Here is a 27,077-nt window from a genome sequence, read left to right as displayed (position 1 = left end):
GGTACGGCGACAAAGCAATAGGTTATGTTCAACTAAGTCGTAAAAATAATATTTGTATTGTGAAAGGACGGGTATGTCCAGAACACCGAGTTCGGAGTAAAGCTTATTCAGTTACTTTAACTATTAATGAAAAGTCAAAAAAAAATTAAGTATTAAGTATATAGGTATATAGTATATATAGTATATAGGTATTAAGAAATACTTACATCGAAATGATCTTCACAACAAAAAAAATTCGATTTTGTTTGGGGATTATCACGGTGCACTGCTTGAAACCATTTATTTCGACGTTTGTCATCTTGGGGAACATTTAAAAACATTTTATCAGGAGTTGCCTTTGTAGTATTCTTACATAATGGTACAAAACAAGAACGATAACTTTTGAGGTTCGACATTTTTAATATAAATTTAAATATTTAATAATGACAACAAAATTAAATAGATCAAAACACTGTATTTATTATTTTTCTATCAACTGCAATGAGTGAAAACTAACATTATGACGTCACACGCGCTCGGGTTTGTTCGGGAGTTGTCGGCGTGTCTTCGGTACTGGATTCAAAAATTTTTTTTTATTTTGAAATAACTTTTGAATTATTGCGAAAAAAAAAATAGTTTTGTTATAAAACTAATATATAATCTTTCCATTTATCACAAAAAAAAAATTTTTTTCAAAAACCCAATTCATTTCAATTTCGTAACACATTGGTTTTGTATATTATCTGGGATCATGTCGTAAAAGCATATACATCGCCTAACAAAAGACTTACTAACTCGACTTAACCGAGTAGTAGGCATAACAAGTTTATGTTTGTTCCTCGTCTTAACATTATGATGTTGCAGTTTCTAGCAAAATTGTTTTTTGTTCTCTGCGAAATTTATGAATCCTTTTTTATCCAGGTGGCTGAAGCCAGTAAGCGTGTATGGACTAGTGGATGCATTGAGATAGTTCGCTCGTGGATGGAGCGCAACCTGTACACCATCGCGACGGGAGCTCTGGGCGTGGCTCTCTCTCAGCTCTTCATCATATATCTTGCCAAGACCCTTGAAGGACAGATCGAGTTGCAAAAAGCCAGGTATTTTAAGCTTATAACCTACCTTTTTTTATTACAGTAAGGGACGAGACGAGAAGGACGTTCAGCTGTTGGTAATTGATGCACATAAATGTTGTCAATTTTAAGAAAAAAAGAAAGTTGATAGTTCTGAACGTTCCCATGAATACAACGGATGAAGTCGCTGGAAGCTTGCCTATCGTATTCTTATTATTATTTTTTTAATGAAAATAAGGGACGAGACGAGCAGGACGTTCAGCTGATGATAATTGATACGCCCTGCCCATAACATTGCAGTGCCGCGAAGGAATCTTGAAAAACCCACAAATTCTGAGCGGCACTACAACTGCGCTCGTGTCACCCTGAGACATAAGATGTTAAGTCTCATTTGCCCAGTAATTTCACTGGCTACGGCGCCCTTCAGACCGGAACACAATAATCCTTACACATTACTGCTTCACGGCAGAAAAAGGCGCCGTTTTGGTACCCATAATCTAGCCGGCAGCCTGTGCAAAAGAGCCTCCCACTGGCGAAAAACTTAAAAAATCGCTACATTTTTCTCTTAAGTATTTCTTACTATGTTATTTTATTTGTTAATTTAAAGTGATATCCCTCACTTCTGGGATTAATAATAAACTTATGAACGATGCGGGACTTGAACCCGTGACCTTTCGGTTTCAGTCCAAAACGCTCTCTCACACTAAGCCGTCCGAGTACGCATGGATCGTAATTTTGATCTTATCTTGTTCAACTATCAGGTTGTGGCTCCATCTACGGGATCTACTTTACAGTTGATAACATATTCAACCCCAATGATGTTAGGAAATTGACTTGCGATGTTGCTCTTTCATTTTTAAATCTAAATTCTCACGATGTGTTCAGGCCTAATTTTATTGAAATTATGCATCTTTTGGCGCCGCGTAAGGAAAAAAATATCAGAGTGAACCACGGACGAGTAAAAAAAGAAGGACTCCGCGCCGTGATATTAGCAAGTGAAGCACCGTTATGCTAGTGTGTGTGCGGTTACGGGGGATACACACTTTTTTTTCCGTCTAATAGTCATACATGGCCACAAATACTTTTATAGTATACTTTTTAAACATTTTCACAACGCACGACGGCATTTTTAAAATATTTTATTGCGACGCAAACTGATCTGTCACAGACGATGGCAAATCTCATAATGGCGACCGATCGGCTTATATTAGTGTAAGTGTATGCGTGGGGCTATGTATTTACATTTTTACCGGATTGTTTTGGTGCTTCACTGTTATGTAAGGTGACACGGAGTCCTTCTTTTTTTACTCGTCTTTGGAGTGAACTTAACGATTTGCGCACACAGGGACGACATTTATCAATTCGTTACCCTGACGTTTGTTAGTTAACTAGACCATTTGTATCATACTTCAGTTACCATAAGCCTCTTGTATCTCCCATGTATATATGAACCCAAAATAGAATTAAATAAATTTAAAATTGTTACTATAAATTGTAAAATAAAAAAACCCGGGTTGTACTTTCACCGATATTTTGGAATGGTTAGGGAATAATTTCGCACGAATTGCATTATTTATCAGTATAAAAGTATGACGACCTGTATAGCCGAGCGATTAGCGATCCTACCTACTAAGCTAGAGGTCCCGGGTTTGAATCCCGGTAGGTGCAAGCATTTATATGATGAATATGAATGTTTGTTTCCGAGTCATGGATGTTTATATGTATTTATGTATTTTTAAGTAAGTATATAGTATTAAATATATCTCATAACACAGGCTATATATGCCTAATTTGGGCAAGATAATTTGTGTCAAAAGTGTGTCAATATTATAAAAAAAAGTAGTACTGTCATTTATGTGTTTAAATACAATATTAATTTATTGCGTTATCGTACACAAAAAATGAACATTTCAGAAATATTACAATTATTTTACATTTAAAAGTTAATCTCTCAGAAAAATCAACTTTCATCCATAACTTCAACGACTTTGTTACGAATTTTCGATCAGACCACGTGTCATCTGACGCGAGTTTTACATTTATACCCTTCCCAAGAAAAGTGCTGAAAGTTTTCACCTCAAAAAAATCACTTATTTAGTTAATTAGACGTTATTTAACATAATATTTCAGTATAATAAAATTATTCATTGGTTGTATTCTTGTATCGATACCTCAGTTGCAAATATTACCTACCTAACTATTAAGAAAATGGTTCACAAATAACACACTTGAGTTGTCATTTGCAAACTGCATTCACTTAAAGATTTGTTTATCTTTGGTTAATGCCAATATGGGTGACCGTTTATGAAACAATTTGTCATATTTATCCCAAACTTACTGAATTTCAGACTGGTTACATTTTGGAACTTAGATTTCGATAAGTACCTATACTAAGGCCAATTATGCGAGATAAAATTTTTGAGTGTTTGCTAGAAAATGTCTTGATGCGGGTGTTTTGCTCTTGTGATTGAGAAGCACGAGGTCGAGCGATACTAACGCGGCGCTCTTCACGTGCTCTTTTTCGAAACTTTTACTCGCAATGTTTCGAATCCTAGTTGCATTACGGCTTTGTCGGGAAATTTGATCTAATTAAAATTAAAATAAAGCTAATTGAAACTCTTTCTACATTTGTAGAAAGAACAATATTGTAAAAATCGTGAAATAAACTATTGAATATTAACGAATACGGCTGTATTGGTTTGAAACCTTTGCCTGTACTAATAATGGACGAAGAAACCAAAAAATATAAAAAATGGCGCAAACGTCAAAAAAATTCTGAAAACTTGTATTTTTAGATGTCACTAGCTGACCCAGCAAACGTTGTATTGCCGATATTAATATCGCGATACAAAACTGTTGATCGTAGATGGGTGAAAATTTGAAGTTGTATATTATGTATTTTAATGCTGACTCATAATCAAACAAATATAAAAAAAATGTCATAAAAAATAAAAAATATATACGGCATGGACCACCCTTAACATTTAGGGGGATGAAAAATAGATGTTGTCCGGTTCTCAGACCTACCCAATATGCACTCAAAATCTCATGAGAATCGGTCAAGCCGTTTCGAAGGAGTTAAACTACAAGCACCGCGACATGAGAATTTTATATAATATTAGATTGTGCGCGCGCAACATAATAGTCAAAGAAATTTATCTTACGAACGTCATTATGTTTTGCTTTTATGTCAATGTAATTTTGTAGTTATAAAATTATTGTGCTCCACTTTGAAAATAAATATGTTTGAGAGGTGGTCAAACATCTGGCAGGTTTCCAAAACTGCTAAAAGCGTCTTTTATTTATTTTTGTGATATACAACCTGTAATCCCTTTAAAACCGTGGTTCTCGAAATTTAGATTCCCCAATAAATCAATAATATCAATAGTTTGCCGGTTACGCTTAAACCACTCTTGCACTCCAGTATTCCTAGCCAAATTAAGAATTAGAGACCGTTCTCTATGTGAATGTGGACTTGATGAGGGAAATGTAGACCATTTATTCTTTAATTGCCCTTTAATGAAGTCTTCCTTGTACAACTTTATACCTCCTGAAATCCCCCGCCCCACCTCCATGAAATGCCTCCTCACCTTTGTTTTCACTCCTTTTGTAAATACTTTATGTAAATATATTAAACAGAATAATATTAAGTTATAACTAACACAATAAATGTTTTATATAAGTAATATTATCAGTGTTTGTCTATTATAATCTAACAGCATGTATATTTGTTTCAGGTATAATAAGAAAATAAATCTGTTTTGATTCTGGGCACCGGTCATTACTATAATCACTTATAAATTCGTTTACACCGATCAAATGACACTCTCTAAGCTTGTTGGTCTACTGAAACGTGACATTGGCGAGTTGTGGTGCTCCTTCCACAGAAGCCACTAGAAAGAATAGAATAGAAAAGACATATTTTAATAACGAACTTGAACCTGTTACTTTTGTGTTACAGTGATGCGCGGGCATCTTAATATTTCACTCTCATAATTTTTTCATGACGTGCCTAAAGAAGTATAATTTCAAAAAAGTTCTTTGAAATCTTTCTATCCTCGAGATGTCATGAAAATATCAATCTATACAAAATTTATGAGAAAATTAATATTGCTTATATAAATATTATTTATTATAAACGATATTTTTATACTTATCCTATCTAGACTAAGAGAAATCCAAAAAATCAAATAGGTATCATAAAAATTGGTCCAGCCGTTCTTGACTTTGTTTTATATATATCTAAGATAAATCCGTTGCTGTTAGTTTATTTGTTGATTTTAATTATGGAATCACAGCTTGGCAGCTCTGGACAACCTTGAAATATATTAATTATTTTCAATATTCAAAATGTTTTCAACCCCTGAAAGTTTATTTACATTCTTTATCTCGTGTTGTTGGCCTTACTAAAGATGATAAATAAATATATATTTGATTTGTATTTCAGATGGCAAACATGAAACAGGGGCTCGGCGGGCGCTTACCGGGATGAATGCAGACGAGCTCTGCTGTAGCGACCGGAATTGAACCCGGAACCGTTCGCCGCGCATATCTAGTGCCATATGGTTACCGAGTGCAAGTGACTCAGTGATATATTATTATTAATGGTTTTATTTGAGCCTTTTACACAGCGCTCAGAAAAAAATGTCTGAGAATCTCTTGACCGTGGGCTAAATCTTTGTGCAGTATAATTAAATTATAATTTTCTATTGGTAAAAATCTAATAACGTATGGTAGGAGCCCCTTTTGGTAATATTCCCATATTAAAATTCACACAAGAAACTCATTGTTCTAGATTAAATCCAATTATTGTAAGCTAAAAACCTAAAGTTGCTTAAAATGCATTGTAGAGAAAACACTTCGACTGGAATCAATGCGAAATAAATTCAAATATTGTGAAATAGATTTAAAATAACTTATTAAACGTCGAAATCTACCACCCATTCAAAATAGTGTGCCTCAGACCCGAAAAGAATGGGCGCAAGAAACTCAGCGGGCTTTTTTTAAAATAAAAATATGGATGACAGTGTAATATCATAAAATAAACATTTATAATTAAATAGCTTGAGGGTGTTCGCTTGATTCCCAGTCTGTGATATGATTAAGAAAATAAATTATGTTATGATAACCTTTAGCACACAAACGTTTCTTAACAATTCTTTTAAATTTCGTTTCTGGGATCATGTTGTAGAAGCATATACATCGCCAGACAAAAGACTTCCTAAGTCGACTTAACTGAGTAGTTAGTAGTAAAAAGCTTTCCACGTAATCTCTCCGAGTCAGGGTGTGACCCAAGTCCCTTCAAATTTTCTTCACTCACTTTCCATCCTCAGTAGTAGAATACGGTTTAGGCTACCCTTATTGTGTACTTTGTCAAAACATACTATATTCCTACAGCATCTCTCTCATGCAAATTGCTTGTATGAAGCCGACAATGTCCCTAGGAGAGGAGGCTCTTATAAACTTTGTCGGGGTTCATGTCATCTGGCTTCTTTCTAAAATTGGGATTGTCATTGAATAGAAAAAATAGTATGTATTATATATTTAGTTACAATAAACACAGTATTCACATTATATTATAATTCATAAACCACCACCAGTGGGAGGCTCCTTTGCACAGGATGCCGGCTAGAGTATGGGTACCACAACGGCGCCTATTTCTGCCGTGAAGCAGTAATGTGTAAGCATTACTGTGTTTCGGTCTGAAGGGCGCCGTAGCTAGTGAAATAACTGGGCAAATGAGACTTAACATCTTGTCTCAAGGTGACGAGGGCAGTTAAAATACACTCAGAATTTTTGGGGGTTTCAAGAATCATGAGCAATTACCAGCAGGGCGTATCAATTACCATCAACTGAACGTCCTGCTCGTCTCGTCCCTTATTTTCATAAATAAAAAAAAATCTAAGCAAATATAGTATTATACATACATATACAGTTATTACAAAAAAAGTAATATAAACATGGCTTAGACACGTGTGTTGTTAGACAGTGACCTAACTATAACAACATCAGTGAGCTAACAATAACGACGCCTAAAACGGAGTTTATCTTTTTCTATTACAAAACAGTGTTTAGCTTGTGTTTAACTAAAACGTCGTTAAGCACAACATAAACTGAAGTGTACAGTAAATATAAAGGAACGCAATTTTTGTCAGCTGTCATCTATCTGTCATCATATAATCTATATCTTCTAGAACATAGGTTCTCAACGTGGGCGATAACACCCCCTTGTGGGCGTTTGAGACTTTCAGGGGGGCAGTAGAAGACCCAGAGCAAATTAGGGGGCATTGAGATGGCGCAGATGGGGCGTGGGTAGATTAAAAAAATAGTCTAAAAAGGCAAAAAAATACACGAAAATACTCTAGAAAAAAATATATTCTCAAAGTGGGCGGTGAGCAAAATAAGGTTGAGAAACTATGTTCTAGAATATGAGCTATCCGTTAGACACACCATAGACAAGCGGCGGCTCTTGTTTAAATATAAGCAATGTATAAAGATTGTTGGACACTAAACAACAGAAAGACACAGATTTGTAATATAATTTTTTTAAATCAAACGTTAAAAACATGTTTAACACAGAAAGTGTTTGACACAAATGAGTCACAATAACAGAAAGTATTATATATAAGGTAACCCTAATCTATATATATAAAAATGAATTGCTGTTCGTTAGTCTCGCTAAAACTTGAGAACGGTTGGACCGATTTGGCAAATTTTGGTCTTGAATTATTTGTGGATGTCCAGAAAAGGTTTAAAAGGTTGAACAAATATGAAAATACTCGGAATTAAATAAAAACAACAATTTTGATTTTCCCTTGATGTGTCCCCGTCGTTCAGATATCAAATAAAAATAATAGTTTAAAATGAATAACTAATTAGAATTTTTAAATATTTCTAAGGAGGTAAAAAATAAACATTCTTAAAACACGGGTAACAACACTTAAAAAAAAAGGATTCCTTTTGTTTGTTTTAAGTTTTTTTATTTTATACAAAAGTTTAGGTATTTTATTTATCGATTGAGGCAGTACGAAGTCATATCTAAACAGTAGTGTAACTATTATTTGAGATATATCAGTGAAGGTTTCATTAAAATCCAGCCATCTCGAAGATGAGTGGAAGAGAAAAGACAATAATTTAAAAAAATGTATTCTTTTATTTTTTCGTTGTAAATATTTATTGTAATTGGTAAAAAACAGTTTTCATGTGGTGGCAGATAGAGACAATCACTTATTTATATGTATTATCTATGTTAGCATAAGTACTGTACAAAGATTTGGCCCGCACATAAACAAATCTTTTCTCCCGTTGCTTCTAGAAAGTTCTAGATTCAGGGCCAAGACAAAAGTTGCTAGTTGGCCATTTTGGTATTTAAAATCTTCATGCTTCACATAGTAATGCTATTGTTGCCAAAGATATTTAAAGAGATGGACCAACAAAAATTCGCCCACTGAGCTACACTAAACATGCAACCCGAGATGATATACAACACAAATGCTGATTGTTTCCGTTACCTATCACTGGTGCGTACAATTGACTTACGGGCGTTTTCAATAACCTATCTATCCTTAGTTTAACTTAATAGAGGTAAGACAAATCTATCCTCTTACGCTTACTTACATTAACCTATCGACATAAATCATTGGACTATAACTATGTTGGACATAACTATGGATAGATAAGATCTTGTCATTAAACGGTGACAGCAATGTATCCGTAACTAGAGATACTTTATTGGAAACGGCCGTTAGTTTACTTAAAAATATTATCAGCGTCATTAAATAAACACAAGGGTAAAAAAAAATTTGTTTCCTAAATATATAATGTGTTTGTTTGAAGATTTCAATAACTTACTTTATAATTTGGAATTATTCTTTTACGTAATCGTACCATAATAAGGTTACAGTGCAAGGGCGCATTGACGCGTCATAACGCTTTTGGCTGGAAGCGATGTGATTGGTTGATTGTAATTGCGTCAAGGAGGCCACGCCCATAGAATATGGATGATGCGGATTTCATAGCAATAGTTTGTAGTGTCGGTCTAATCTTTTTAAATGTCTTTGTTTGTTGCTATAGTGGCAATAGTAGTATACTTTTCAAATATGAAGCTGTGTTGTAATTTTATTATCAGATACAGCTTATAGACTGACGTACCAATGGGCGGAGTCTTAATAACAGGGTAGTCCCGTTGGTAACTGTGAATTAATTTGTTGCCATCGTAAGTAAAAATGGTAGGTACATATTATTTGGCAATTGGTTTGACAGTTTATTTAAATTGTTCTATCAATATTTGGTATTCTATTTTAACGGTAATGATTTGGCAATTTTGGAGATCATTTTGATAACGGATATTGACTTTAATGATTATTGTATAATCAAACCTTTATTGTGAACATATTATTTACAACAAGTTTCTGACAATTTTTTGAACTCAAAAGAGTTATTAGACATTAAGATATTTTGTTAAATTATTATTCTCAACAATTGTTTTTTAACTATAATCTTGGCAAGATTCTTGTTTTGTAAATTAGAACAATTAAGTAGAGATGTTTTGTAAATATTATAGATCGGTAGATTGTTTTGTCAACTGGTACATATCTTATTGTCCGCAACAATCTAAATTGTTTTCAAAATTAGTGCAACATTTTTTTTTATATTGTTTCGACACACAGACAGCAATGAAAAATAAGTTTGGGCTATTTAACGTTGCAAACTAATTCAGTTGTGCTAACAATTTCAGTATTTTACTAAATAGGCTTTGTAACTAGGATTTAAGGCTTAGGTCGCACTACGGTCTCTTCCCACGAACGGTTATACTGCGAACCCGATGAGACGCTTGCGATATTAAAAATTGTGAAATTGCGCTTTTTTCTCGGTTAAGATTTCAAGAGAACTGTATGTATTGCTGCTCCACATACATAGAAAACATACTAAGAAATAGAAAATGAGGACAGTGAAAATTTTCGGTGCATCAATTCACTAGCCGTAGATTTAAAAAGGTTATTTTCTTATGAAATATCAAGAATTAAGAATGGGTCTTGAGAAATGTTTCTACTTCTATAAATATTAGTTTCGATAAAATCTGTTAACTTGTACCAGGACTTCATATGCAGTTGAGAGGTTCACGCACAATGCGGGTTTCACTTCTGACAGGTGTACTTTGTGCGCACGCAATATTTTGTTATTTCATTATATTAAGCTATGGCATAGCTTCTATCGCCGGTCTTGAGCGTGGAGACCGAATCCAGAAATTCCGTAACGAAAATAACCTAACACTTACTTACTAGATGTATGTAGATATTTCGGCACGGTCATTACAGTTGCCGTGGAACAGCGGTTATCACGTATGCTTTTCGTGCAGAAGGTCCCAGGTTCGAGCCTGGGGTACATCTTGATTTTTTTATTTAGTTTCACCTGTCCCGTTGTCTGTCTGTAATCAAATCTTGCAAGTTAAATTTTACTCACTTCCCGTTTGCTTTTTTTAAAATTAATTTTATCAAAAAAAAAACTGCATAAATAAATAATTATAATTGCATAAGTTGATAAAAAATGCTATGCAATAGCTTTACCGCGGCAGTCCCGTGTGCCACACGTCTTTTTTTTATTTTATGAATAAGTGAAGCATAATATTATAAATTTTATTTTTAATTCGGTTATTATGCTGATATTAATATTTTAATTGTGAAAAACAAAATGTTTGACTTGCAGCATGGTTTGATGAAATCACATAATTGCTCTTTTTATTCTTCAATCAAGCGTTTAAAAGCCGCGGCTGTTGCGCCGTCGTGCGCTACCTAAGCCTAAATTAGATTGATCTCGACGCATAGGGTCGAGACAGTTCGACTCCCATTTAATAACATTCCTTCTATGTTTTTATTATCTCTAGACATATTTACAAATTAAGTGTATATTTAATATTATTACTGCATTTAAAAATGAATCTTATTTGTAGTGCCGTAGGAATTATTTTAAGTGATATTTACTTACTCGAATAAGTTATATAGCTAAGCTAGTTTAAAGTGATGTATGTTAGATGAAACCTAAGAAATATATTCAGTTTAAATTCCATTAAAATCCTTAATGGAATTAGTTATTTATGTTTCATTTCAATGTTTAGTTGTTGCCTTTACCATTTACAGTTAATTAAGGCCCTTCGTACACAAGGCGACATAAAAATCCGATAATGTTTAATACTTGGGTCCCGCAAGTCTTATAGAGCACGGTTCGTACATACGTCGTTGATTCGTTGGTAATATGTTCTAGACAATGCACCCAATAGACTATTCCTAAAACAATGTAGACGCGAGTTGTATTTACAACAATTACCTACAGGTATGCGTATAATGTGTAACTAACATACGAATGAAAAAAAATCTCCTCAAGTGACACTGAAACCAAAGTTTTCTGTTAGGACATTTTCTTTGCCGAAAGCACAGAAAATGCCGTAACAGAAAATATCGGTTAAATATTGGTATTAAATTAAATCAAACATGTTAACTTTCTACTGCTTCCCATGTTTCTTCCGTAATATATATTTAAGAATATTCTTTTAGTTTATAATTAAACAATCAAGACTATATCTCGATTTTAGAAACAAATTTCAAATTAATTTTTTTGTCATCTCGAAAATCGCGATAACTTTATTAAAGATGATCTCGCCCGTAACTATGCGCGCGACTTGCTTCGGCGACGCGTGTATGTGTACGAAATCTCTATGACATAGTATTGCGGTCGTCGCTAAATTCGTCGGATATAGAAAACTTGCATAGCCTTGTGTACGAAGGGCATAAGTCATCGTTCGGGATTCAGAGTCTATTGTAAATTGTCGAGCTTAAAGTAAAATTTTGGCTGAACATTAATTTAACCCTTTCAGTATACATAAAAATCAGTTTCTAACAAAACAATCTTAATAACAAAACTTCTGAAATAAATTTTTAATATTTTCTCACTTCTAATTTTTAGAACAGCAATATCTGTTCTAAAAATATTTGTAAATAGATAAAATAAAGATAGAATACAATAGAATTACCATATTCATACAATTTTAATATACTAGCGGCCGAGCTGGTCAAAATTGAACAAGCATTATCGAATGCTTTACCAATTTTGATTTATCAATGTGGGACTTAGCTAGAGCCCAGCCTGGCTGACTGTTTGCTACTTGCCAATCAAAATGGGTTACAGAAGCAAAAGATTCGCTTTCCTTTTCTATCTAGCTGTATCTCCGTTAGAGATGTTCTTCTTTTGAACGCTATGTTCGTTTATATCCTAGTATATTGTGGCCAAAATTACCGCAGTGTCGCATTTGCTCATTAAAATAAGATTTTATGCCATGTATGTATTAATTACATGTATTAGTTCAATTGTATATTTTTAAGACCTCAAAAATATTAATATTGATCAGATGTTTCTTGATATAAACTGTGGTAAAGAAGTTAAAATAATACAAAGTTATTTTATATCGATAAAAAAAAGCCGATATCGATAAATGCCATGTATGGGTAACATTACCGCGGGTAATGAGAATTTGACATATGCTCACTGCCGAATTATAATAATCCATATATTATTGACATAATAATAATAAGTTATTTGTAATTAGTTCTAGCAATTAGAGAATTTACATTTGGCCTCGAACAGGATACTTTTTTTATCTTATTTATTGAATTTATTTGTTTAAATGATCTCTGAATAGCGGGGAGGCAATTAATTATATTTGGACATTTCGGATTCAATTTGTATTGTTTACTGGCAGAACTATTCAATGTTGCCAAGTGAATTATAGCTATGTTTATATAATATTCAACAAAATGTATATACCACCAGCTGTTTTAACTGTATTCTTCCATGTATCGCAGTCATTAGAAAATAAAAATATTGATTAAACTCACTTTATTTTTTTGAAATATTCATACTTACAGAAATTATCTTGCCCCAAACTAGGCATAGCCTATATGGGCACAAGACAAGGATATATTTAATACAATATACTTACTTAAACATATATAGATACTATCATCGATGACTCGTAAAACTAATAATCATCATATAAATGTTTGCACCTACCGGGATTCGAACCCGGTACCTCTAGCCTAGTATTAGCTCTTTATATTTTGATGTGGGGGTATGTCAAAAATGGAAGGTATGGTTAATCTTTAGAATTAGTTATTCAATTTCGATAAGCACTGTGATGCCGCTTGAGGTTCCTTTAGAAAACCCAATCTTATCGGTACGGTGATTGGGCTTATCACCTTGATCTAACGTACACGACGCCATTCAAACTTTCCTACTCGTTTTTATCTGTCAGATACCGAATAACGTCAAAATATATCCATTGATAAGTTTATGCCCGTAAAAATTTCAATATCAATTAAATATATTGGAACTGACTTGAAACCTCTTGAGAGTGTCTTAGTACTATGTTAACTGGGCCGAAACTTCATAATTTATTTCGTACAATTACGTAGGTAGAAAAGAAAGTCAATATTCCTTCCACAATGTACCTCAAAGCAAAACTATAAATTATAAGAAAATATTAGTAAAAAATACAGTGTTAAATTGTTGACAAATCAAATAGCTCTTTCAATAATTAAATAAGTTATGGCGAAACAATAGACAGACAAACCTGAGAGTTGAACAAAATACCAAAATTTATGACCCATGCGTAATCGAACGGTTGGCTCAGTTGGAAAAAACGCTAGGACGGAATCCGAGTGGTCGCGGGTACGAGTCCAGTTCATAAATTTCTGTTTCAAATTATATAACTTAGGAGGTTCCAAGGAGAGCCTGCACTGCTGGGGGCTCCAGCTAATCCTCTAGGAACTGCCTCGTATAGATTCTAAAGACTGGTGTGTCTGCTTGGCGTTTGGTGAATGAATATGCCGACCGGTGCCCGGTGATTGATTGATTCAAGGTTAACCGGCGCTAGAGTCACAGTTGGCATTAGATCAGCCAATCAGATGTTGTCTATAGGTATTCTCTCTATTTCCTACAGAAAACTATCTGCACTATAGTTTGCCTTAACAAAAAATTAACTGGTAATATAAAATTGTATGTTTTTTTAATTATTTCATTTTATTTTCCTCGTAGGTAAGTAGTTCAGCTATGTATAACTCGCGAGATAGTTCGATTCCGTTATGTACTTATGTATGTATGTACGTAAAGAAAACATTTAATGTTTATTTCTGCGGCAAATATTATCACTTCTTCCCTTTTCCCTTCTTCTGGGGCTCCGGTTCCGGCTCAGGTTCTGGTTCTGGTGGAGGCGGAGGCCAGTATTTGTCGAAGAACTCATCATCTACTGCGAACTGTAACGGCAGGATATTGGTACGTCGATGCCATTCTAATTGATCCCTCTCTTCTTGTTCTTCTTGCTCCCGTTCATCGCGCGCTTTGAGCTGTAAATATTGAATTTAAACAATTTATTGATATCCCACTTCTGGGATTAATTGGACGTAGTTAAGCAAAAAAGGTCAAAGCACACTTTGGTCAAAATAGAGTTAAGTATGCCATCGTACTCCCGAAGGTCGAACCTGTCATGTAGTTGAAAACCCTATTTTTAAAATGTACATGGTAACTATTTTTTTTTTTTGGATATTTATGCGGATGTTAATGTTTATTAAGCAGAAAGCAACCACGTCCAATTGTAATTGAGAGCGCTCAAAGTCTTACCAACTGACTCTTTTCAACTATAAAGTAGATCCTGTAAATGGAGCCATAACCTGAGAGTTGAACAAGATATAACAAAGTTTTACGATACATGCGTCACTCGAACGGTTGGCTCAGTTGGTAAGAGCGCTCTGACGGAACCCGAGAGGCGCGGGTTCGAGTCCCGCATCGTTCATAAATTTTGGTTACAAATTAAATATTTATGTAAATATTGAAGTTAAAAGGGTTCATAGCAATACCATTTTTGGACTGTGTGGTAACACAATCGGTTTAAGCAATTTTTTAATCTGGTTACAACAAAAAAAAAATATTTGTTTATTTCCTGGAATATATTATAAAGAACAGGTAGCGATTCCTACGTCGGCCAACAAAAGCTCAACCCAGTATAGAACCTAGCCATTTTTGTACGTCTATAGCATATATACGTCTCTCGCTTTCACCACACCACCAAGGCCTCCGACATTGTTCAGTACTTGGTGGAGAAGACAAGGTTCCGGTTGGGGGTCGAAAAGTTGGTGACGCGTCACGCAGTAGACTTCAATTCTTTTGTTGTTCGCGTCCCGACAGAACATATATCAACCTTCCTGGACGTGCAACTGTGGCCGAAGGGGGTCGTGTTCCGCAAGTATCGCCGACCGCCGGAAGCTACCGAACCCGCGCCTCACGTCGCCGCGAAAATGTGACATAGATTTAAGTTTTATATCATATGTATGTTAGACTATAAGGTATTTATTTTATGGGCCTTGTAGCCTGAAATAAAGGAATTATTATTATTATAATAAGTATTATTTTTGATGAAAGGAGTGGGAGTTTCTAATCGGTTCTTCTCCACATGTCACAGCTGCTTTACCAACTGATGTAGGTTAATGACGTTTACCAAGTGTTGTTTCAATATATTATCATGTTTTTGTCACTTCCCATGGTAAATAAATATATTTCTACTGTATTCCTTTAAAGAATATCACATTATTAGTAACCTCTAAAAGTGCCAAATATTCATCGGTGTCCACTTCTTTCTTCTTGCCTTTTTGCGGCTTCTGTTCCTTCTTGGGCGTCCTTTCTTTCCTGGGTTTCAATTTGAGCGGCGCGAAAAGCCGCTTCGGATTACGTATCTGGTATGGTGCATCAATCAGGTTGTAGTCGGGAGTATGAGTGAACACCGAGCGTACCAGGTCGAACTGGTAGTCAGTACTGAATCTGGGGATTGGGAAGCAAAGATCAACTTACAAGCTATTTTAGACACGTTAAATTTGCTATCGAACAAATGCAAACATTTATTGTTAGAATATCTTATGAAACCTTTTATTTTATTTTCATTGTCAGCTCTTTAGCTACTGCAGTATTCGGTTCAAGAGATACTTACAACTATTCAATTTTTTTATAAGATCCAGAACAAACCCGCCATATAAAAATTCTTGTGTTCCCAATAAGGTGTTGAACTGCAAAAGTGTTATACCTATATATTTGCAATACCAATAATTCAGTGAATGACATTTGATTACTGATATGAATTTATACAATAAAGGTAGTGAGGGTCGGGGGTGGTATGTACCTGCTTAATTTGTTTTAAGAGGGGGCAAACGTACAAAAGGCTCACGTGATGGGAAGTGGTGAGGAACCACTAATGATCGGCTACACCAGGGGTCAAGAAATGCTGGCCTCTAATTTGGGAGTATGGAGCTTGAAGGTCTCTAAGTCGTATTACTTCAAGAAAACTGAAGCCGGTAAGTAATTGATTCCACAAAGTGGCTATGCGAGGTAAGAAGGTCCTCCTAAAAAGCACCGTTATAGAATGCCAGACGTCAACATGATGCGAGTGGATATTTTTTATTTACCCTAATAGGTAATATATATAATAATGGTAAAGGGCAGCACCAGTGAGAGGCTCCTTTGCACAGGAAGCCGGCTAGATTATGGGTACTACAACGGCGCCTATTTCTGCCGTGAAGCAGTAATGTGTCAACATAACTGTGTTTCGGTCGGAAGGGCGCAGAAGTGAAATTACTAGGCAAATGAGACTTAACATCTTATGTCTCAAGGTGACGAGCGCAATTGTGGTGCCGCTCAGAATTTTTGGGTTTTTGCACTGCATTTTACTGGGTGGGGCGTATCAATTACCATCAGCTGAGCGTCCTGCTCGTCTCGTCCCTAATTTTCGTAAAAAAAAAACCTCTTTTGTGAATTTTCTGGTATAGCAGGAGACCGTGGGGGAGTGTGATAACCTTAAGAAGAGACACGTAGATAATTTGTTCTCCTAATAAAAACAGATGTACTAATTATTGTGACGGCAACCTACTCAGGATATACTCGTAAATTGTTGCCGATATTTAGATCTAATTGCGTAAATCGTAACAAATTAGTCGTCGTCGCATCGATGATATAACTAGATAACTATAAATGTTATAGAACATAAGTAACCACCAGTGGGACGCTCCTTTGTACAGGATGCCGGCTAGATTATGGGCACCACAACGGCGCCTATTTCTGCCGTAAAGCAGTAATGTGTAAAAATGAAGCTAGTGAAATTACTAGGCAAATGATACTTAACATCTTATTTCTCAAGGAGATGAGCACAATTGTAGTGTCACTCAGAATTTTTAGATTTTTCAAGAATCCTGAGCGGCACTATATACACGATCCATGAAATTGGATCGAAATATCGGCTTCAAATTAATAATACTGTTTATATGTATTTATGTATGTTTAAGTAAGTATATTGTATTAAATATATCGTTGTCTTGCAACCCATAACACAGGCTATATATGCCTAATTTGGGGCAAGATAATTTGTGTAAAAAGTGTGTCAATATTATTATTTAAAAAAAACATGTATCGTGAGTACCCGTCATAATTATTATTATTATAACAATTAGCAGCTAAAATGGCGCTGAACAGGACATGTGATAGAAGCAAACAAGATAAATGGACGAAAGATACGTTGGGAAGATGATTTCAAAAAGATCGCTGGACCAACATGGAGAAGAACAACTTATGACAGGAAAATGTGGAAAGATCTGGACAAGGCCTACGTCGGCGGACAAGCGAGCAATGATTAACATAAGATATACTTAGTACCTATATATTAGGTGAAATATAATTCTAATCATTTAGTATATTAAGTTGTAGCATAAATTAAAAAGGTACCTTTTTAGTTTGCTTGCAATAAAGGCTTTATTAATTCATTCATTCAAAACTGATGTAATTGTGAAATAGGTACACTTACAAATCGAACAAATAATGTATGATATTGATCAGATTGAGCAAGGAACATTCATACACTCCGCCCTCAAAGGTGACCAGGTGTCTTGCGTTTGACACCTTCGAGGTGACGTGGCTCTCTGTGTCTTCTTGACTCTTGTAATGCACGCCAGCTTCAGCAGGAGTCGGCAGGTGATCATATTCGGCAACGACTCTTGCAGCCGATAGCATAGTATCCTGCATCGTGATTGATTAGTAGGTAAGTTATATGTCGTAGTCAAGATCGTCGAGCCACAAGCGAGTATGATCATGTTTCGGTACTCGTCTTAGCTCGGGTGTAATCGGCGTGCAGTGCGATTGCGGTTGAGATCAGGCGCCGCACGAGCGCTGAGCAGGCAGTGAGGAAATGACTATCGAGGGAGGCAGTTATATCTCACGCGCATGCCGGGAACATCACGTTCTTATTCGGTAACTATTATAACTGTGAAGTTAAACGATTCCTGCTGATTATGTGATTATATTACGATTGTGTTTTACTTGCTTCGTTTTAAATAATAACCAACTAATAAATAACAAACAACAAAGGACGATACGACATGGGTACCTACTTTCAAAGAAGCGTGTGATCTAGCTCAAAGTTCGGCAACGCCTGTGATTCCTCTTATGCTGCAAGAGAGTAGGTATAGTCGGCGGTGATCACTTCCCATCAGGTTCACACGTGTATATCCTAATAATCCATATAAAAGAAAGGGGGTTTTGTGTATTTACAATAATTTCTTATAGCTACCTTGAACCTTCTTAACATTCGTTGCCGGTCAGCTGCATCGAACTGCTGCATCTCTTTCATCCACTCGCAGAACCAGAGGATTAATACTGCTTGTGATTCTGTATGTAAGCAAAATTATAGGTGAACTAATATAAAAACTGAAAACTCGTAGTCCTGTGATATTGTGAATCTTGTAGAATTTGAGCTTCCTAAAATAAAAGTCTAGAATATCATATTATACTTCACAGTATTTATTATCTGCATATTTTTGTACCTACTACAGACTTAGAGTGTTTCTTCATTATAAAGATAGAAAGGATATGACTTATTTGGAAGTCAATAATGATGTTAAAAGAACTTTTGAATCAAAACATTTTAATCGCGGGCTTGCACAAAATCCGTCAACGAAAATCTTGAGAAACGCCTGTGCAACTATTAGCATATCGATTGTACAAAAATATTATAATGAATCGTGAAATTTGAAGGAGGATCGTCACAAATTTTATCAGACACATAAGGTACGTACTAAATAAAATATCTGGGCCATTTGCTTAGACGTGGAAAGCAGATAACGTTTAAGCTCATCATGATAGGTTGGATGGTGAGAAAGACGCGCTAGATAAAGAGAAAATCTTGGCATACGGGACATACGGGAGATAACCGGTATTTTGTCTGACGAACAATTTTTCCGGCTTGCCGATGATAGAAACGGATTCAATATCCTAACGGCCGATTTTGTAACAACTGAAAGGCAATTGAGGAAGAAACAGGAAGGACGCGTGATTTACGCGTGAGTGACTGAGCAAGCAGCTCAATTAAAATCAACATAATCTAACCTTTATCCATCTGGTCCTCCTGCGCCCTTCTCAGCAAATTAGCTAAAGTATCAAGAACCCAATACTCAGCCAGACTTGATTTATACCGAGTACAACCTGTCAGTTCTCCCAAGATATCCATATACTTCTGAGGGGCCGTATATGCTATATGCGGTATCAAATTTGGATCTATATGTGTCTTGAATTCATCAGGCAATACGTGAATCCTGAGTTGACTTTCAAGCTTTCTTTTGTGATCGGACAGGACTCTTCTCAATGACGGCGATGGAAATATCTTCTGCTCCTCTGTTTCTTCTTCTTCTACTTCAATTATGCTTTCTTCTTCAGGCTCTGGCTCTGAATGTTGTTCCTCTACTTGTTCAACTTTACCTATAATGATTGAAGCTCATTAATTTAAATGAATAAAGACATGTATTTCTTCAAAACTTATTGACTGACTGTTATTGTGCCATTCACGAGGAAACGGACACTTAACAAACTGAAGTCTCCCACCTTGAACGGCTCTACTTTGGAATTCTCAGCTGAGGTTAAGTATCTGGGAGTCACATTCGACCAGAAACTCATATGGAATTCTCACATCGACAAAGCCGTGAAAAAGGCTAAAACCACCTTGGGTGTATGTCGACGTCTGGTAGGGAGACATTGGGGAATGCGCCCCAAGATCCTCCTATGGCTATTCAAAGCAATTGTGAGACCAACAATCACATACGCCTCCATTGTGTGGTGGAACAAAGCCAACCAGAAAACAACTGCAGACAGACTAAATAGCCTGCAGAGACTTGCCTGTATGTTGGTAACCGGAGCCATGACGTCTTCTCCTGGTGCGGCCATTGAAGCAATGCTAAACCTACCGCCTCTTCCACTGTTCATACAGCAAGAGGCGAAGGCAAGCATGCTGAGGGCAATCGCCCAGGGGGGTTCATGTAACTGGATGTCGCAAACGCTTAGGACCTTAGAGGACTCAGTTCTGCGAGACCACATATTAGGCATGTTACCTGATCAGATGATTCCACAATGAATCTCTGTTAAACACTATATCGTGGAACTACCTTCCAGGGACGACTGGATGAACAACAAAATCACGTGGAAGGACGGGAGCCTCATGTGGTTCACCGATGGGTCCAAAATGGAAAATGAAGTCGGCTGTGGGGTCTATGGAGAACGCCCCAGGTTTAAATCCAGCACAAACCTGGGAAGCTTTACCTCCATATTTCAAGCAGAGGTGTACGCCATCCTGGAATGTGCGGAAACCAATATCCAAAAAGGCTACTTCAATCATAACATATACATTCACTCTGATAGTCAGGCAGCATTGTTGGCTTTAGACGCTGACTTGACGTCGTCTAAGTTAGTCAATAATTGCGTCGAATGCCTGAATTCATTAGGCATGAAAAACAGAGTGATTCTCAGATGGGTCCCAGGGCACGCCGGAATCATAGGCAATGAAATGGCCGATGAGCTCGCAAGAGCTGGGGCTAAAGCAGTCCGATATGGTCCGGAACCCATTTGTGGACTGCCAAAGAGCGCCATCCGACACACCCTGAGTAACCAATGTAAACAAGAAGCACTTAAACGCTGGAACAACTCTTCAGGTTTAAACCACTCTAAAGCACTGATAAGGGCATTCAACAGTAGCTACGCGAATGAAGCCCTATCATTGAACAGGAAAAATCTATGCATACTCACTAGGATGCTAACCGGGCACTGTCGCCTAAACAAGCACCTCAGTGTGGTCGGCATCAGAAGCGACAAGGCTTGCAGGTTCTGCCTTGAGGATGATGAAACACCTATTCATCTACTCTGCGACTGCGGCCCACTAATGCATAAGCGTAACACAATCTTTGGCAACTACTTCGTGCCACGTACCACCAGATAGTGTTTGCAACACTCGCGTCAAGGAACTACTGCGGTTCGTAAAGGCGGTAGGGCTTGACGATGAGCTTTAGTATGAGTGGCGAACACAATAGTCCAATTCTGGACGCGGTGTTACTAGGAACCTTTTAGGACCAGGAAATAGCCACCCTCTTCAAATAATAATAATAATAATAAAACTTATTCCTTTTATTTGTCTATGGAAGCAATTTCACTGCTTCAGAAGCAAATGTGCTATGTATATTATTTTACAACATGATCCCAGAAAATGTTCAAAACAAATGTATCAAGAAATTCAAAAGAATTCATAAAAGACGTCATTGTGGTAAGGTAATAAGAATGGAGCGACTGCCGTCGGGCTATTTGTATTACAAATTTGATTGTTTCAAAATTTTATTAAAAACTTATAGTTGGCCTTGCGTTCGCAACCAAAGGTTATATTTCAATAAAATGTTTAATATGAGAATAATCATTAACAGAGAGAGTTGTCATACTGAAACATACAAGGCAAGCCTGTCAGCCATTAAGTTGGCATAGCGACATCCCATTCTGCACGGTCGCATGCCAAGAAAGGGAAGATATTAGTAAGAAGAAGACGAAGAGGCATTAATTTCCGAATAAATTGTAGTTTTTTGCCTTTCAATTTGTGATTTCATATACCTACTATTTTCAATAAAACATTTTAATTTGAATTTGAATGGCGCTCTGAGAGAGAAGACACAACGCTAGAAACTCTCCTAGTGTTCGTTTAAGTGTTTTTTTATAAATAGAATTTATATCATAGACTAACAAAATACTAGCGTATAGACGTCCTGACAGCCTGATAATGTTACATTAAGGATTGGTCTCCGCTGCGCACCAACTAGATACCGCACTACCTAAGAACAATGGCTTTTTTATTACGGCCACTATTAGATGCTTGTGTGCGTGGCATCTTGACACTCAATAGCACCATTAAAACTTTGTAACATACGCTTCGTGTTATTTTCCATTGAAATTAATAAAATACAAAATAATATTATAATAAATACTTAATAAATAATAAAAATCTTATTTCTTGTAGTATTAGTTTAACAGAACATGTACGTCAGCGTCACACATTGTTCGAGACTGTCTCGTGGACGTTGTATTAATTGCCGCAATTTGTGATTACGCCAGTGGTATCTAGTTGGAGCGCAGCGGAGACCAATCCTTAATATAATCTGACAATATACTATCATATAGACAAACACAGCGTGCGAGAGAGAAGAACATCTCTAACGGAGATACAGCAAGATTTATATATATTTTAAAGGCAAGCGAATATATTGATAGATATACTTACTTAAACATACATAAATACATATAAATATCCATGACACAGAAACAATTATCCATATTCATCATATAAATGCTTGCACCTACCGGGATTCGAACCCGGGACTTCTAGCTTAGTAGGTAGGATAGCTAACCACTCGGCTATACAGGTCGTCAAGTCGCCATAAGACTCATAGTGCCGATGATCACGTAGTGAATATAGTGAGTATATTTTGTCCACCCGTGGACATCAATAGTGACACAGTGTCAGTGCTCGTCATCACCATCGGCGCCCCCCGCCCTGTCCAGCCGCGCACTACGAGCACAAGTCCGCAGTATGAAACGGGACGTTATCGCGAACCCACTCCACTCACCCTGATGAAGGACCTGCGAATGGTCTGAAACTATTCGGTAGGTACCAAGACCGATTAAACGTGAGTAAAGCCGCGTTACTAAATAAGTTATTTATGGGCTATCTACCTTGATCTTCGCTTTCTCTTGACCCTGAAGTCGATCTTTCCGAATCGATTGTTGTTCTAACACATTCTATCCCGGACTTCAGCAGCAACTTATTTATAAGGTCTATGTGACGGTCTTCTGTTCTTCTGGAAGTCATTTTCTATTCACCAGTTCATATACTTCCACTGGTTGCATAAAAAATATTTTCCGTTCGTTTTTATGTGACAGCTGTTGTAATGACAACAACAGTCATTTACCAACAGACCAAAGAGAATTTAAACACTACGTTCACAGATTTACTGATCTCTATGGTATGAAGTAAGATGGCGCTTGGCAATACTACACGGTTAAGGTGTTGCAATAGTATAAATTATTATTAAGAAATAAACAATGATTTATTTTTTCAGTATTGATTAAGTAGAATTTGAGTAAGGTGTATTGTGATGCTGTTAATTATTAATATAATGATGAAAAATCAATGAAAGAATCTGGGTTAAGTAAAAAGCACTTTGACAGCCGCCAGTCCAGTGGTATATAGTATAGAGGTCAGTGCTACAAATTCACTGATCTCTATGCCTTGAAGTAAGATGGCGCTTGACAATACCACCCGGTTACATTATCTCTGGAGCTGACGTCGATGACGTCACATCGTCGCTTTGTTACGGTGTGCAAAACAAGCATCACTAGGATATTATTATTAATAAACAAGCAAACCGCGTGCAACGCAGAGCAGCTCGAATTGTCGGGAACCCAGTGCTCTGTGAACGGCTGGATCACTTGGCGTTGCGTAGAGACGTCGCTTCATTGTGTGTCTTCTACCGCATTTATCACGGGGAGTGTTCCGTAGAGCTGTTTAACCTGATTCCTTCCGCCGAATTCCACCTTCACACGACACGCCACAAATTAGGATATCATCCCCACCATCTGGATGTGTGGCAGTCCTCCACAGTGCGGTTTTCAAGGAGCTTTCTTCATCGTACTGCAAAGCTGTGGAATGAGCTCCCTTGTACGGTGTTTCCGGTACGATACGACATGGTACCTTCAAAAAAAGCGCGTACACCTTCCTTAAAGGCCGGCAACGCTCTTGTGATTCCTCTGGTGTTGTAAAAGAATGTGGGCGGCGGTGATCACTTAACACCATGTGACCCGTACGCTCGTTTGTCCTCCTATTCCATAAAAAAAAAACGTTGTATTGCCATATAAAGTAATAAAAAAATACAGTAATTAAAATTTTTGGGGTATAAAAATAGATGATGACCGATTCTCAGACCTACCAAATATATCGAACATATTATTTATCTACAATAATCATCATATGATGATTGGTGATGAATATTCGATTGCCAGCTTGCAACTCAAGATGGAGATACAAAAATAGGTGTTGATCGTAGACGGGTGTAAATTTGATGTTGTATGTATTTTTTAATGCTTAATCATAATAAAATAAAAATAATTATCAAAAAAAAAATAAAAAAAAATATTTAGGGGTGGGTGACTTATCATTTAAGGGTATGAAAAATAGATGTTGTCCGATTGTCAGACCTACCCGATATACACACAAATTTTCAAACAAATTGGATTAGCCGTATCGGAAGAGTTTGGTAACAAACACCAGGACACGAGAGTTTTATATATAAGATAAACTACGATTTATTTTTTCAGTATTGATTAAGTACTATTTGAGTAAGTTGTATTGTGATGCTGTTTATTATTTTAATAATGATAAAAAATCAATAAAATAATCTGGGTTAAGTAATAGTATTTATTTTTCTGACAGTACTATATAGCGATACAGAAAAAGAGAAAATACAGAACTATTAACAGTGGTGAGGTTCTTGGGTGAGCCGGTGGTTAGTTCGTCAAGGGGTAAGAGTCAACGGATCTCTCTTCTGGGACACTGACGCTTCCAACTCGACACTGGACAGGCGAACTAAACTGATTCCATTTGAATATCCACCATTTGGGTGCTCATAGCAGTTGAGACACACGTGAAACTACTTGGTATTGAGACTGTCTCAAGAAACTATTAGGTGCCATGTTCCAGATGCCTATTAGGTAAATAGTTTTGTGTTGGGGCTAAAAGGAGGTTCACTGCAAGTTTTTTCAGATTTTAAAGGTTTTATACGAACTTTTGGGCCGCTGGCCCCGAGGGCTGTCTATCCGGTCTAAGCACTGATAAATAGAGTGGTATTTACAGGCTGTCTACTGTCAAACATATGGAACAGGCTGTCCCAGTGGAGAGCCTGTTCCATATGCAAGTCCAAGCAAGCTTTTTGTGCCCATTTGAAGCGCCACTCGCGAGCGTCCAGAGAACTAATTTTGACGTAAAATACAAATGGCTGCGAAGGAACGTACAATACTCTGAAGAATCTTTTACATTTTGATTTAATTTTCTTTCGTTTTCCGTGTTATTTATACTTCAAGAATCAACGTTATAAAGTACATATTTTTTTTTGTAAATAGTTTTCCACCATATATCTATGTTTACTGAGGTTGTCAACACTAGTTTTAGTACCGCAGACTCTCGCTACATGGCCAACAGCGCCAAAATGGTGAATATCAAACAGGCATAAACGCACTTTGACAGCCATCAGTCCAGTGGTATATATTAGAGATCAGCGGTTCTAAGCGTCAGATTTTAGCGTTACTCGAGAGCGTAGATAGTACCGATTTAGTACCGTTACACGATCTATATATATATAGCTACACCGAGTGGTGGTTACCACGCAAATAAAGAAACCTAAAAAGTTTTCGATATTTTTATACCAATATGAGTACGATGAGGTACGGTTAAAATAATCATTGTTCAATACCTACTCGGTAGCCGGTAGGCACACCAAAACCGAAAAGGTACAAAACTAATAGCTTTATATTATAAATATTCGCTTCATTCGGGCGTCCCTAGATGGCATTGTTAATTTTTGTATCCTTTCCCAATCAATGCTACAACACCTTCCTCATACCAACTGCTTATATGAAACATAGTATCCCTGGAGGACCACACTAGTGCTCCAAAGAGTGCCTTAGCTCAGGATGTGACAAAGTTTCATGATTTTTGTGACAAAAACAGAAACATTGAGTTCTAGAGTATTTAGATGTAGTAATAATAATATTGAGACACAGATTATCTTGCCCCAATCTAGGCATAGGATAGCCCATAGGTGTGAGAGATATATTGAATACGATATACTTACTTAAACATACATATAAACATACATGACTCGGAAACAAACATCCATTTTCACCATATAAATGTTTACACCTACCGGCATTCGAACTCGGGACCTCTAGCTCAGTAGGAAGGGTCACTAATACTGCGCTATATGGGTCTTCAAATACTTATTTATAAAAAGGCATTTATTTTCTTAAAATTGATTCCTTTAGAATTCTTTTTGCTGTCATTTCTAATATACTAGACACTACTACCGCTTCGGAAACAAATGGCGCTCTGAGAGAGAAAAAGCGGCGCAAGAAACTCTCCCAGCATTATTTTATTTACTTTGATTAGTCAGTGTGTTGCATGGCTAAAAAACGTTTTGCATATTCTGATCTGGACTCTTTTTAAAGAGACATCTTTTCAGTGTAGCCTTTGCTTAAAAGACCATAACATTAATAACACCCCAACTTAAAATAACGAATAAATTTACGTGAATATTTCATACAACTGTGTTAAAATCAACACCAACAGTTGCCCTCGAATTTAACGAGCAAAATGTAATAAAATAATTTCACTTAAAAACTGCCAAATATGCACAAAACTTCGCATTTAAACCTAGGGAGCGTCACTTGTGTAGACATCCAAAGAAGTCGAACAAAAGACGCATAGAATTACACCCTATTCATAGGGATGCGAAATCTGTGAGGGTAGTATTGAAATAGTTCGTGAAACTATGAAGGCTCGAGTTTAACGGAGATTTTGTGACGGTATTGCCCTAT

General features: G+C 36.4%; 2 protein-coding genes across 3 annotated transcripts in view; one reads left to right on the top strand and one right to left on the bottom strand.

Annotated features, from left to right (window-relative positions):
* LOC126979803 (tetraspanin-33-like) overlaps positions 1-12,932 on the top strand; it is a 34,150-nt gene extending 21,218 nt beyond the window's left edge. Inside the window, exons 6-7 of the mRNA XM_050829347.1 lie at positions 901-1,076; positions 5,497-12,932. Of these exons, the coding sequence (XP_050685304.1) occupies positions 901-1,076; positions 5,497-5,509 (189 nt within the window). The 3' untranslated portion in view covers positions 5,510-12,932. The remainder of the gene's footprint in view (positions 1-900; positions 1,077-5,496) is intronic.
* Positions 12,933-14,133: 1,201 nt separating this feature from the next.
* LOC126979761 (uncharacterized) lies at positions 14,134-23,326 on the bottom strand. Of its 2 annotated transcripts, none has more exons than XM_050829281.1 (6): positions 23,163-23,326; positions 19,515-19,883; positions 18,700-18,797; positions 17,938-18,149; positions 15,692-15,911; positions 14,134-14,443 (listed from the first exon to the last, which is right to left on the bottom strand). In XM_050829281.1, the coding sequence occupies exons 1-6, from the start codon at positions 23,296-23,298 to the stop codon at positions 14,246-14,248; spliced, it is 1,233 nt and encodes a 410-aa protein (XP_050685238.1). In that variant the 5' UTR covers positions 23,299-23,326; the 3' UTR covers positions 14,134-14,245. The 2 variants fall into 2 exon arrangements, with proteins under 2 accessions (XP_050685238.1, XP_050685239.1); XM_050829282.1 differs by having other exon boundaries at positions 17,992-18,149.
* Between the last annotated feature and the right edge of the window lie 3,751 nt (positions 23,327-27,077).

Source organism: Leptidea sinapis, chromosome 4 (assembly GCF_905404315.1).
Source record: "Leptidea sinapis chromosome 4, ilLepSina1.1, whole genome shotgun sequence".
Taxonomy (NCBI): Eukaryota; Metazoa; Arthropoda; class Insecta; order Lepidoptera; family Pieridae; genus Leptidea; species Leptidea sinapis.
The sequence above is the reverse complement of the archived record's forward strand: the minus strand, read 5'-3'. Positions and strand labels throughout refer to the sequence as shown.

What these genes read in the sequence shown, in the direction of transcription:
- LOC126979761 (XM_050829281.1), bottom strand. Translation starts at nt 23,298, where the DNA reads ATGACTTCCAGAAGAACAGAAGACCGTCACATAGACCTTATAAATAAG. An exon ending in AAGAGAAAGCGAAGATCAAG is followed by an intron (nt 19,884 to 23,162) that starts GTAGATAGCCCA and finishes CAATCATTATAG; the next exon opens with GTAAAGTTGAACAAGTAGAG. An exon ending in GAATGTTAAGAAGGTTCAAG is followed by an intron (nt 18,150 to 18,699) that starts GTAGCTATAAGA and finishes ATCACGATGCAG; the next exon opens with GATACTATGCTATCGGCTGC.